The sequence below is a fragment of the Apium graveolens genome, chromosome 9, assembly GCF_009905375.1.
Source record: "Apium graveolens cultivar Ventura chromosome 9, ASM990537v1, whole genome shotgun sequence".
NCBI classification, from domain to species: Eukaryota; Viridiplantae; Streptophyta; class Magnoliopsida; order Apiales; family Apiaceae; genus Apium; species Apium graveolens.
The window spans coordinates 188,909,950-188,923,652 of record NC_133655.1 but is presented as its reverse complement, the minus strand read 5'-3'; the positions used below and the strand labels follow the sequence as shown (position 1 = coordinate 188,923,652).

At 33.7% G+C, this 13,703-nt stretch overlaps 1 protein-coding gene and 1 long non-coding RNA gene across 2 annotated transcripts; one reads left to right on the top strand and one right to left on the bottom strand.

The window, feature by feature from the left end:
* Positions 1-233: 233 nt before the first annotated feature.
* LOC141683694 (uncharacterized) lies at positions 234-1,081 on the bottom strand. The gene is made up of 4 exons (XR_012560408.1): positions 1,028-1,081; positions 867-944; positions 691-759; positions 234-389 (listed from the first exon to the last, which is right to left on the bottom strand). It is a non-coding gene; the product is annotated as an uncharacterized LOC141683694 (long non-coding RNA).
* A 9,542-nt stretch (positions 1,082-10,623) lies between these two features.
* On the top strand, positions 10,624-12,992 carry LOC141684299 (F-box/WD-40 repeat-containing protein At5g21040). Its single transcript, XM_074489214.1, has 2 exons — positions 10,624-10,719; positions 10,978-12,992. Exon 2 carries the CDS (start codon positions 11,053-11,055, stop codon positions 12,727-12,729), a length of 1,677 nt encoding a protein of 558 aa, XP_074345315.1. The 5' UTR covers positions 10,624-10,719; positions 10,978-11,052; the 3' UTR covers positions 12,730-12,992.
* The last annotated feature ends 711 nt before the right edge of the window (positions 12,993-13,703 follow it).

Here is a 13,703-nt window from a genome sequence, read left to right as displayed (position 1 = left end):
GAACTGCTCTTACCAAAAAAAAATTGCCAATGGGTATCACTAAGGACACCTTAAATAGTAAGCTGCTTATATTACACGCTAAACCTACCAAACTGCTTTTTTTGGTGGACAAAAATCTGGATCTTTATGGCTAAACCTCAAACTCAACGTGTAGAACAAGGGATTTAAGGATCAGTACATGAGTATTTTAACGCTTGTTGCTTAGACAACAATTACTTGAAATCTCTTTAGGACTATCGTCAAGATATTTGGAGCTTCCTGTATTCAAATCTTGTAAACAAACCCAAGTTTTTTACTGGAAGAGACAATATTAGTTGTCATTTACACACCATCTTCAATCGCTTAGCAGAGTGCACAAACCCCGGTATGACTTGCAACTCGTCCAATTGCTTCACCAACAACATATAAATTGTTTAAAGTCAATACATATATGTAGTATATTACTAGAACTTTAAAAGGCAGAAAGCCAAAACTAATATACTAAGAGTAGAAGTAACTAACAAGTTATTATTTGGTTAGAAAAATCAAGCATACACTATATATCAGTTGCCGGAACAATCTTATGACTGGTCTAAATCTCAACACTCTTAAACATGAGGAGAGTTTTGGGACAATATTTATATTATTTATATAATGACAGTTAACAAGTTCGTAATTTAAAAAGATTATTACAGAAAATGCATAAATTACCATCATCATGAAATGCCTCTGAACTACATCAACCAGTTGCTCTTTGGTTGGGTTGGAGACTTCATCCGCCTAAAATACAAACCGCGTTATTACATATAAGTATACAATCAAAGGATATTCGACCAATTTCAATAATCAAGTTCTTTATAAAAGCACAAGTTGGATAAAGTAAACACCTTAAGCAGCTGTAGAGTTTTTGGAATGATTCCAAACCCTTTCCATGAATAACGATTTTTGGTCTTCTTGGTAAGAAGCTGCATATCAATATCAAAATCAGAAAATTCCCCTAAACCAAATAATATAAATGGAAGAAAAGGCGAGGAACTATATATCTTACACCAATGCTTTCAAGAACATTAATAATACCATAGACCTTCGCTTCTCAACACCTAAAATTAAACCAATTACAAAAAAAATCAACACGATATTCATTACAATTCACATATAAACAAGAATTACACAATTCAACACACAAGACCTCTCCAATTAAAGTAAAAAATCAAAAAAATTATTCTAAATTAATTTAATAAAAATTAAATCGAGAAATAAAATAAAGAAAGGGGGTATCAGGAAGAATACCTAGACGGGCAACAGCATCATCAAGAAACTATAATAAAATTTAAAAAAAAACAGATGCATATAGAATTAAATTAAGGATGTTGTGTATACAAAGGGAGGTGGGAGAGAGATTACTTTGAGCATAAGAGACCAAGAGATTTCTGTTTGCGGTAGTAACTGGATTCTCTGGATCCAGAAGGAAGTGAAGATGAATCTTTTGAATTCGATGAAACCAGCGCCATTTCACCACCTATATATCTATTCAAATTCATGAGAGAGAGAAGGGGAGAGAGAGGGATGGGAGAGAGAGATGGGAGAGGGTGAGAATTTTGGGATTGGGGGGAATGTAGAAGGGGGGGGGAATTTTGGGATTGGGGGGAATGTAGAACTAAAATATGAATGAAAATTTCACTAACGGGGGAAAGAAAAGGTGGGCGCGAATTTTTTTTTTTGGTGAATTTTAGACATCGGTTTAATTATAACCAATGTCTACAAAGAACAAAGACATCACAAAAATACGAGGTGATGTCAATACTTTTTTTAACATCAGTGGCAAAGTTAACCGATGTCTAATGTGTGATGTCTATTGACATTATTCTTGTAGTGATATATAGGTATCCCCTCTTATATCTTACACATCAAGTTTTTGGCGCCGCTGCCGGGGACTATTGTTAATTTTCACTCCTTGATATTTAATTTTTTGGACTAGTTTTTTTTTTGTTTTCTCTTTATTTTTTTAGGGAATCGTGAAGCGGAGGAAAGTTTGGACAAGAAGATCGCTAGGAGGTCTCGCCATCTCTTTTGGAATTTTTGAAAGCACTTTTCGGTATTCCGTATCACCTCTCTATTTTTTTTCTTCTCACTTTTATTATTGAAAACTCCAAAAAAAAAATATTTAAAAAATTCAAAAATATTAGTTAGTTAATTGTTAAAAACCAATTTGTTGCATCATTCATTCTCTCACGTGGGATCACATCATCTAGATTTTCTTTTTTTATTTATTGTTTTCCATCTTATACAATTATGGTGATTGCTGGAGGAAAGAGGTATGTACAATTTAGAATAATACACGTAGTGTAGTGCATCCATAAGTGTTTATTATCTTGTTCTTTGTGTGCTGCATCATCTAATCAATCTTAGGGGCGCCACCCCATTACAAGATAAGGTGAGGGATTTCATCACCCTTTCCTTGGCCCACAAATCACTAATTCTTTCATCTTGCATTCACCCACCTTAATAAAATTATGTAGACGTTGGCCCCTAGGATTTCGAGCTCAATTAGGAAGGCACCTAAAAGAGGAAGTAAATTTGGAATTATTCGAACTTTTGGTGACAAGGAAAGTGTATCACTTACCTGGCCAATTTGGATCGGTGACTAGGCTAGCGGTTCTCTAATTCAGCACCTTGTTTACAAGGAAGTGCCCCCGCTTACTTGGCCAATCGGTTTGAATAAATCTAGATTTATAGACTTTTTGGTGGTCCATAAGTTAGAAGCTCTCTAGATTTTTTTTAGGATTACCCATAGATTTAAGATTTTCTTTTTGATTTTCCAATTTTTTGGGTGTTTACTTATAGCTTTTGTCTGCTACGTGAATACTTGTTTTATATGCAAAGTAATTGGGTTCGAGACCATTCATCTAGATTGATAAGACACTCTAACATTTCATATCCTAAAGTAGTAAGGCAACTCGACTTCTCTTCACCCACAAAAATTGAGTCAAAAGAAGAAGTAGAAATTCCACCTGTAATCATGGATGTCTCACTTAAAAACCGTTGTTATCCCGCTCGTTCCGCTGAACCCTCATGCATAGTCCTACCTGAAGTAACCGCGAATAATTTTGAAATTAAACATCACCACATTAGCATGTTACCTAGGTTTTCTGAGGTAGAGGGAGAGGATCCATATCTTTTCATTCGAGAATTTGAGAAAGTATGTGTTTTACAAAAACTTCAACAACTTAGCTCAGACTCCATTAGGTTCAGACTCATTAACTTTGCTTTAAAAGAAGAGGCTAAACAATGGTTGTATAGTCTACCCGTTAATTTTATTTCCACGTGGGATGAATTTGTGTCTATCTTTCTTAAAAAATATTTTCCAAACCATAAGGCAAACAGATTTAGGAATGAAATTAACCAATTTCAACAAAATCGAAATTAGTCTTTTTGGAAGTATTTTGATAGATTTAAAAAGCTTTTGTCTAAGTGTCCTCAACATGGTATAGAAAAATGGAGACTTTGTAAAATTCTTTATGAAGCCTTAGACAGTCAAACCACTGCTTTGTTAGAGTCTATGTGCCAAGGTAAATTTATGGATAAAATTGAGGAAGAAGCTTGGCAATATTTTGAGGAGTTAGCTAAAAAAACAATATATTGGGAGTCAACTAGGGAACCTAATCCGGAACCTGAAAGATCTAAGGGCTTACACGTAGTTAGTAATTCTATTGCAACCGAAGCTAAGTTAGCTACACTCACTAAACTTCTAGAAGCCTTAGAAACCAACAATGTGTCTTCTCAATTTTCTATATGTTCAAACTGTAGTTCTCCTAATCATGTAATAGACAATTGCCATGAAAGTGAACAAGTCACTGCTATGTTTCAACCTAGAGTTAGGAATGATCCATATGCACCCACATACAATCCTGGTTGGAAGAATCACCCAAATTTCTCATTGAACCAGGGTCAATACAATCAGTTTAATCAAAATTCTCAACCTGCTTTTCAAAATCCCAATCCTGGTCCATACCCAACTCAAAATCCCAACACATATCCTCCTCAAAATCTTGGTCATTATCCTAACTCAGTCCCCTTAAACCCTCCTGGTTTTAGTGAATCTGATAAGAAATTGAATTCCATTGAAAAAAGTATGGAGGCTTTACTTAAATCTCAACAATCTTTCATGCAAGCTATGACCCAAGATAGGTAGTTGCTAAATTCAAACACACAAGCCATATCTAAGCTAGAGGTCCAAGTTAGTCAATTGGCAAACATAATCAGTGAGAGAGAGAAAAATCATTTTCCTAGTCAGCCCGAGGCTAATCCTAAATTTCATCCAAATCAAAGGTCTCATGAAAATGTGAACTCCGTCATCTCTCTAAGGGCTGGCAATCAATTCAACAATCATGCTGGTATTAATACTCATCAGGAAGATAAACTAACATCTGAACCAAATCCTCTACTCTTGAATCCTAGTCTTCCACAATCTTCAAATCCTAAAACTTTAGAATCTAATGAGTCATCACCATCCAAAGAACCACATTCAAAACCCATATCCCACTCTGATGTGTCTAGTAAAAAAGTCTTTAAGCCAAAAGCTCTATTTCCTCAAAGACTTATCTCAAACAAACAATCTGCTCAGTTAGATAAGATTTTAGAAGTCTTCAAGCAAGTCAAGATCAACATTCCTCTTTTAGATGAAATTCAACAAGTTCCCTCTTATGCTAAGTGTCTAAAAGATTTGTGTACTCATAAAAGAACCACTCATATTCCTAAGAAAGCTTTCCTAACCTCTCATGTTGGTTCTATCTTGTCAAATCAAATCCCTGTGAAGAATGAGGATCCTGGTTGTCCTACCATCTCTTGTGTCATAGGTAATACCCTCATTGATAAAGCTTTACTCGATTTAGGAGCTAGTGTGAATCTTCTTCCATAATCTGTCTATCAAGCCTCGGGCTTAGGTGAACTTAAAAAGACCAGTATTACTCTTCAATTAGCTGATCATTTTGTTAAAACTCCTAAGGGTATAGTTGAAGATGTGTTGATTAAGATCAGAAATTTTATCTTCCCCATTGATTTTATTGTTCTAGAAACCGAACCAGTCAAAAATCTCAAAAATCAAATCCCTATCATTTTAGGAAGGCCTTTTCTTTCCACCTCTAATGCTTTGATTAACTGTAGAAATGGTTCGATAAAACTCCATTTTGAAACATGTCGATAGATCTGAATATCTTTAATGTAGGAAATCAACCTAATGAGCTTTTTGAACAACCTGTAGGAGTTAATTTGATAAATAAGGTCGTGTCTTGGTCAAATCTTGAGGATAATGCAATTGAGTCTCTTCTTGAGGAAGATGTTTCGCGTGAGTATGAAAGCAATAGAGAACTTCATGAGTTATATAAGAATTTCACTTATGATGAGATGTTTGAGGAATTAAATGCCATTTGTTCTAATCATGAAACCCAACTTGAGGCTAGTTATTTTGATCCTAAGACCGTTGTTAAGACTTCTGTTGGTGAGCCACCCACACTCGATCCTATTCATTCATTTTCCACTCTTGAACAGTCTTTGGTAGTTAATAATAAAACTCATCATGTTCTTATTTCTAGTAGCAAAGTACATAACCAAGAATTTCAAGTCATTAATTTTCTTAAACAACATAAAGAAGCGTCTAATTGGTCTATGAGTTTTGATAGTGCTATGAGTTTTATTTTGATGTATGATCTAATCTCTCTAGTGGATAATGTTGCTATTTTGGTTGGGTTTCATATATGTATTGATTGTGTTACGAAGTTAGTTTTCCCACGTTTTAGTATTGGTTAATAAATAATTTTTTTATGTGTCTCCCATAATAAAGTGTAGGTATGGGGGAGTAATTATGTATGTGTGAGTGAATGTGTGTGAATGTGTGTGTGTGTGTGTTATAGGTAATTGTGATTCTTCATCATGCCCTTATCAGGTATTCTCGTCCTTTTACTTTATCATTTTTCTCTCATTTGCATTCATTGAGGAAAATGCATAATTTAGGTATGGGGGATGGGTTTAGTAGTACTTACATATATATAAAAGATCCAAAAAATTTTGAAAAAAATGAAAAAAATCCAAAAAAAAATCAGAGATATTTTAGCTAAGTTGTCCAGTCCACTCTTGAACTTTAATACTAGTTGGTGTTAGCAGTTTTTCAAAACTTATATATATAATTCCTTGAGATGATTTGAACGTAGTTGAGTAAGGTTGTCTTCATGAAACTTGTGTCGAACGAATTTTTGCTTAAGAGTCCAAGATGGCATATTTGCACAAGGTCTTTGTAGGAAAGATTGTTTATGGAAGTTTTCGATATCTGAGACAAAGCCCACATGTTGAAACAATGTCGAATCAAATTTTTGCGGAGAAAAAAGAAAGAAAAGAAAAAGCAAAAAAAAAAGATGCTTGAATAAACTACTTCAATACCCAATATTCCTCACAAATAGAAAAAAAAGAAAAAAATTGAGATGATGGGCACAAGTAGTATAATTGACTAGTCTTGTTTTGTGGCCTTTGTTACTCGAGTAATTAAGTTCGTAGGGGTATTTCAAAACCTAGTGCCCTAAGACCATCTGGTTTGGGAGTCATTGGCCCAAAGCTCGCTACATGGATAACATAGAAAGCCTAAGAAAACGGACATTGCACAGTCAATTAAAAAAAAGAAAAAATAAGAAAGAAAAATAACTGTGAATTTTGGCTAGATACTTGTTTTGATAGAGATTGGGTCCGTTCAATATTGGTTGAAAAAGAGGAAATGTACGTACTCAATTGATTCTTCATAGACCTATTTTCACGACACACTTTGGGATTTTTTGTAAACGTTCAGAGTCGATATAAGTGAACTATTGATACCTACATCTTGGCTATAATTAGAAGAGTCTTAAAGACATGTATTTTCCTAAAAATTCTTGTGTTGACACCGATGAATGTTATTGTTGATAGAGTTTGGACACTTGCTAGAGTATTTCACAGATTTTATGGTTATATCTTCTGTAAACCCTTAGGAGACAACACTGCTCTTGTAGAGATCGTCTATGAGTTTAACGGGTTGGTAAACCTAAAATTTCTCGTCACGCCTACGAATAGGAGCATAGAACTTTTCTTAGTTAGCATTTTTCTTTTTGATTTTTCTCGAGGATGAGCAAAAGATAGAAATGGGGGCATTTGATAGGTCCATATTATTGCATATTATTAATACCTATTTTATGTTCGTTTTTGTAATTTTATTAATAAATAAATTGTTTTACTTTGTTTTGTAGGAAAATAATTAAAATCAGAATTTGAGTTGGAAAATGAGCAAATAAGGAAGGAGGTGGACTATTCTAAAAGTCAAGGGAATTGAAAGATAAATAGAATCCTTATTGGAGAAGAAGAAGTATTTACTTTAAGAATCCTACTTGTATTCTAAGACCCAAATCCTCATATTTTCCCTATATATATGGGTCTCCCCTCTTGTATTTTACACATCAATAACGTAGTGACCCCTTATATTATTTTGGTCCTAAACTCGATTACATGAGGGTTACAAAAGTGTCAAATACGTATACATTGCACAATTATAAGTTGGGGAATGTAAATTGTGTAGTACATGTTAATATTAGTTAAAAAAAATTATAGAAAAAAAAACAATTTGTTATTAGATTGATTATTTTTTATAATGTATAATTAGTTATAATATTTAACTTCATCAAAATGGAGACCAAAGTATGGTTCCATAAAATAATATGTCTTTAACTCGTTCATGACTAGATAGATCGATTTTGGGTCAATTAAAAATAATTAAAAAAAATTCATATCGAAAAGCGCATACATAACATATAATGGCTTAAGATCATCTCCAATAAACTCTATAAACAAGCTCTTAAATCAAAATATAAAGAGTATGGAAAGAAATAAAGCTCCAATAACGCTCTCAGTGACACTTAATAGTCTTTTCTCTCTCCTCTATTTTAAGAGCCAATGGCTCTTAACTTATTTTTTATTAATAAAATATTTACTTGCACATGTTTTCATTCAAAATTTTGTTATTAAGAAATTTCAAATATTAATATTATATAACTTAGTAGCCAAGATAAAGAACATTGTTAAATATAAACACAAAAAATTTATGAATTAACTTGCCAAGAGTCGCATTATTTATATTATATTCAATAGCGAATTAGGACTATGCCTTTTTACTGGTTGACCATCATGCAAAAAGTATGTCAAAGTGAGTGAGATTGACTAATAGAACGTCAAGACTGTCATCGCTCCTTCGACTATTAGTCATTTGAAAAAATAATTTTAAAATTTGACAACAAATTGTTATTATAGGAAAACGTACATTTATCATCTTCATCATATGCTTTTTCTAAATTGTCAATTCTTGTCTTCCTGTACATTCACCAATAGCCAAAAAATTGAATCATACTCATATGTTCATTGTACTATACCAATTTCTTTGGTTTCCTTCATGAGGATTACCAATTATTTTCTCTGGATTCAATCATCATTTCCTGACATATCATTAATTTTTTTCAAATATACCAATCTTAGAGAAATGACCATAAAAACTTTTCTTTATTTTCATTTACGGAAACTTGTAGAATACGTCTTGAAGTGCTTGGGATTCTTGGTTTATTATTATTCTTCCACAATTTTTTGTCATTTCCGAAGAGATGTTGATTTGCTTAATGGTAGTTGAGGCAATATTGGAAAACGAGATCGTTTTAGTATATGTCCAAGTTCATTTTTCAATTTTCAAAGCAGTTATCTTCTTCCTCATGGAAATTATGTCCAGGTATTTGAGAAATATTAAATGAATTTGAAATTATGTAAGTCCTATGTGAATAATGTTTTGTGCCCAAAATCTTACATGGACTTAATTTAAGGCCCATAAAGAGATTAGACTCAGTTGCCATGAATTAGGATGTGGTTTGGTGCAAGTTTGGTCCAAGAATTAATGATTTTGGAGGTGCTTATACTAAAGTGTAGAGTACCTTAGGAAGCTGAAGCTAGCTAAGAGAGGTTCATCTGGTTTTGAGTATGCAAGAATGGTTATAACATGTGACATCAGTAGTAGTCCTTAATGGACAGGTGAGGTGCTGGAAGCACTAGGAAGGTTGTACTGGATAAAGAGGTACTGATGCAGGAGCATCAGCGTACCTCTACTGGAAAAATCAGTATTCAACTTTGACTGTACCTCCTATAATTAGGGAGAACATCTCTTATCTTCATGGAATAACTTCCTAATCGGTTTCTATCACTTAAAACGTGATAAACACTTACAATTAAAGGATAATTACACGGTTTAATGGATATGTACACGGAATTATGGATTAACATGGACTTTTGGTGTCCATCTGAGCTAGGACACTAAAAGCTCACTTGGAAACAGTTGAATTAATTGTGTGAACTGGTTTGGTTTATCAAGGAAGAAGTCATGGATCTCAGAATTACGTAAATGGTTTGATTTCTTTAGAAGAGGATATGTAGGCAGTAAAAGGGGGATATATGCTAATACGGGCTAGCAATAATCCACAAACCCTCGGATTCAGCCACCAATCATCACGAAAAAACCATCGATTAAACACACCATCTCAATAAATCCAACAAATCTCCGATAAACGTGTTGTTATCAAAATCCTCCAACAACAAATGTCATAGGCTCAGGTTGTCTCGACCTATTTTTTTAAATTATGTCACCAAATTTTATTTTATTTTAGTTAAAGATTTTACACTTTTTATATATTGTAACATACACACAAGTGGGAAGTTTTTCGTAAAACAGTCTCTTAATTCTTATAAATGACGGGAAGACAAAAATAAGATATACCTGATATATTTGGTTTGGTTTGGTTTGATTAGTTTGGTTTGATTTGTAATTTGTTAAGATTTATATGACCATTTTTGCCGAAAGTACATAAAAATTATAAATATATAAAATGCAATATTTTATGACATAATCGGATAACAATTAGCTTAAAAAATATAAAAACAATAATAAATTCAAAAGTTAATTAAGTTTACCTAACTTTCCAATAAATTTAGATTTATCAAAATATCTATTTACAATATTGATTTTTTTTTCGAAATAATAATAGGGTTAAATATCAAAGTGGTCACTCGACTGAAGGTCATATATCAGTTTAATCATCAAATTTAACGGGGTATCATTTGGATCACTAAAGTAATAATAAATATCAAACAGATATCTCAAAATATGTGCTCGAGAATTAAAATTTATTTTATGGAGTTCTAAACATTTTTTTTAAAATCTTATTAGAACCAAATGAAAAGTTATGAATTCATAGTATTTTATATGATTTTTTGAGATTTTTAAAAATTTATCTACTAATTATTTTTATTTAAATAAAGAAAATGACTAAAAAATTAAAAATAAATAGTAGATAAATTTAAAAAAATCTTATTATATTATAGAAAATACTAAAATTCATACATTTTCATTTGGTTGTAATAGGATTGAAGAAAAATATATAGAACTCTATAAAATAAATTTTAGTTCTCGAGCACATATTTTGAGTTATCTGTATGATATTTCTTATGACTTTAGTGATTCAAATGATACCCCGTTAACTTTGATGATTAAACTGATATATGGCGTTCAGTTGAGTGGCCAATTTGATATTTAAGCCAATAATAATATTGATTTTTCATCTCTCTCGTATGTCCATGTTCGTGAATCAAATCCCTAAATTTTAGTCTTCTTTCATTCACAAATATCTACATTACCAGGTAAATTGCTTATAATTCAATCTCGTTCACATTTCTTTCTTTTCTTTCTCAAAAATTGCATCTTTATTTATATATTTTTCATATCTGTGTGTATAGATTTTCAATTTTGCGTTGCAATTTTTTAGGGTTTTTTAGATTTAGGTTCATAAAGTTTAGTTCTTTTGGTTTCTGCTTATTCAAGAATTCAATTTGGGTTGATTTTTAATTATTAGGGTTTGATATATAAAGGGGGTGTGATTGGCCTGTTTCATATTGTAGGTATTGTCTTTTTTAGAGTTCTTGAGTTTTAGTGCTCTCAAGATTCGATTTTTCGAAGGCCCGTTAGTTTTTTTTATGGCCTATGAATGTCAAGAAGATTTAAAGATAATTTTTGTAGAGAATTCAGTTGATATTTCGAAAGTTTGTGAAACAGACATTGTTGATTTTAAGTCGGTTGCTGTTTCGGGTAGGGAAAAGAATTCGAAACTTGAAATTGAGGAGTCTGAGAAAACTGTATATGAGATAGGTGTTATTGCGGAAAATTCGTTATTGGGAAAATCTACCTTGATTAATGTGGCATTGGCTAATTCATGTCGGTCAATTACTGACCTTCCTCCGGCGTTAGTGTCTGAGATACTGAATTGTCTTGATCCGAAGGAGCTCGGTATTGTTTCTTGTGTCTCGACGTCGTTTTGTAAGGTTGCAGCAGAGCATCATGTTTGGAAAGAGTTTTACTGTGAGAGATGGGGATTGCCGGTGGCCCCGACTACTTTGGGGGTTGATTATTCTGATGACAAGTCGTGGAAGGAATTGTTTGTCGAGAGAGAGCATAGGAGTAAAACATTCTTGGGACGGTATAGTATTGATTGCCTTTATGGGCATAGAGAACCGGTTCGTGCTGTGTTTGTTTTGAATTCTAAGAAGTTGATATTTACTTCTGGTTATGATTCCATTGTTCGAATGTGGGATTTGGAAGAAGGTACGGCTATATCAGCTTCGAGAGCACTTGGTTGTACTATTCGAGCTGTTGCAGCTGACACTAAACTGTTGATGGCTGGTGGTACTGATGGTTTTGTTCATTGTTGGAGGGCAGAGGAAGGACACCCTCATTTGTTTGACCTTAGTGGTCCTGAAAACCAAAATACAGAATTTCGACTTTGGGAACATGAGGGGCCTATCACATGTCTTCAACTTGACTTTACTAGGATCTTCAGTGGTTCATGGGATATGACTATTCGTGTTTGGGACCGATCTTCTTTGAAGTGTTTGACAGTCCTGAGGCACAATGACTGGGTTTGGAGCCTTGCCCCTCATGTTACGACTGTGGCAAGCACATCTGGATCAGATTTATATGTTTGGGACATTGTTAGCGGTACTCCTGTTGTCATTATCAATGATGCCCATGCAGGTAACACTTATGCTTTGGCTCGAAGCCATACTGGGAAGCTTCTTTTTACTGGAGGAGAAGATGGCGTGATTAAAATGTATGAAATTACTAGCCAATCGTGCAATAATGTTCGACAGGTTGCAAAATGGAATCCTCACACTGGTCCAGTTTATTCTCTTGCATTTGAGTTCCCATGGCTCGTCTCAGCTTCAAGTGATGGAAAACTTTCGCTCATTGATGTCAGAAAGCTTTTGAAGAAAAGTAAGAATTATTCATCGGGAAGCATTTCAAGGTTAAACCACGAAAACAAAAAAATTGTTGAACCTCCACAGAGAATGTTACATGGTTTTGGTTGCAATTTATTTTCTGTGGATATTGGTTCTGATCGTATAGTTTGTGGTGGTGAAGAAGGCATTGTTAGGATTTGGAACTTCTCGCAAGCACTGGAGACTGAACAGAGAGTTCGTGCTCTAAAAGGAATACGGTTAGAAAACCGAATGAGACGGCGCAAACTCCAAACAGAGATGAATGGTAAAGGTGCACGGACTGGTCATTGTATGGTTGCTGCAAAGAAGAATCAGATGAGTGGAGATAGGAATGGTGTATGCGTCAAACGCGGGGCGAGTGGAAAAGGGAAGGCTTAATCTTTATCTCTTTGTTGGTTTAATCTTAATAGGTTAGCGGGAAGCTGAAGTTAATTGTTTATCACAACCTCTTATTGGCGTTAAGCGAAACAATAGAGGTGTATTAGTGGATCAAACTCGGCTATTCTGCTCTACCCTTATATTGATGAGAATTTTACATTATTTCTTCCGTGTCCTATGCTTTATGTGGTTCAGTTTCTGCTAGACTTAAATTTAAGTGTGATGAACTGATAATTTAGTTTACAGCTGTTCGTTCCGTTGCAGATTACTTATCCACGCCTTCAAATTTCTTTTCAAGTGTCCAAGCATAAATTTACTTTCTGCATGGTGCACACAGTAAAGTAAAAATTGGAATCTTTGGCTTATTTGTTGACATCTTCGCTTGGATGTTTTAACATGCGCCAGATTTCACTGTTGAATTGAACAGTTTGTGCTGCAAGGTGATGTTGATTTTGCAAATTGGTATTTGGGAGGTTGGGGACTGATTTTACACTTACAAATGTGATGGCTTATATAGGACGGACTGGGGTTTCTCTAGAAAGGGGGCGTTTTCCTGCTCGTATCGGGTAAAATAAATGTTTGGTCTTTTAGGTACTCAACCTGAAGATGTACCTGGTGAATAGCTGACTTCCTCTTACTAGGTCAAATTAGTTTCGTGTCTTTTAGACGCTGAGCTTTATACTTCATTTCCTTGTATCTAGGCCATGTTTAGCAAATGATGTGCATCTTTCCAAATCCTAAACATGGCCAAGATATGAGGAAATGAAATAGTACAAATTTCAAGAATTTTTAAATTCTATGCGTTAAACGGAAACAAATCATCTAATTATTTTTAATATGTTGTTTGTTTTATCAAATGGTTGTATCGACAGTTGGGAGTTTGTCTCGCCTATACTATATTCAATTTATTGAAAACTTTCTGCATTTGTCAATAAAAAAATAGTACCAATTTTTTTGTTGATTTAAAATGGCAT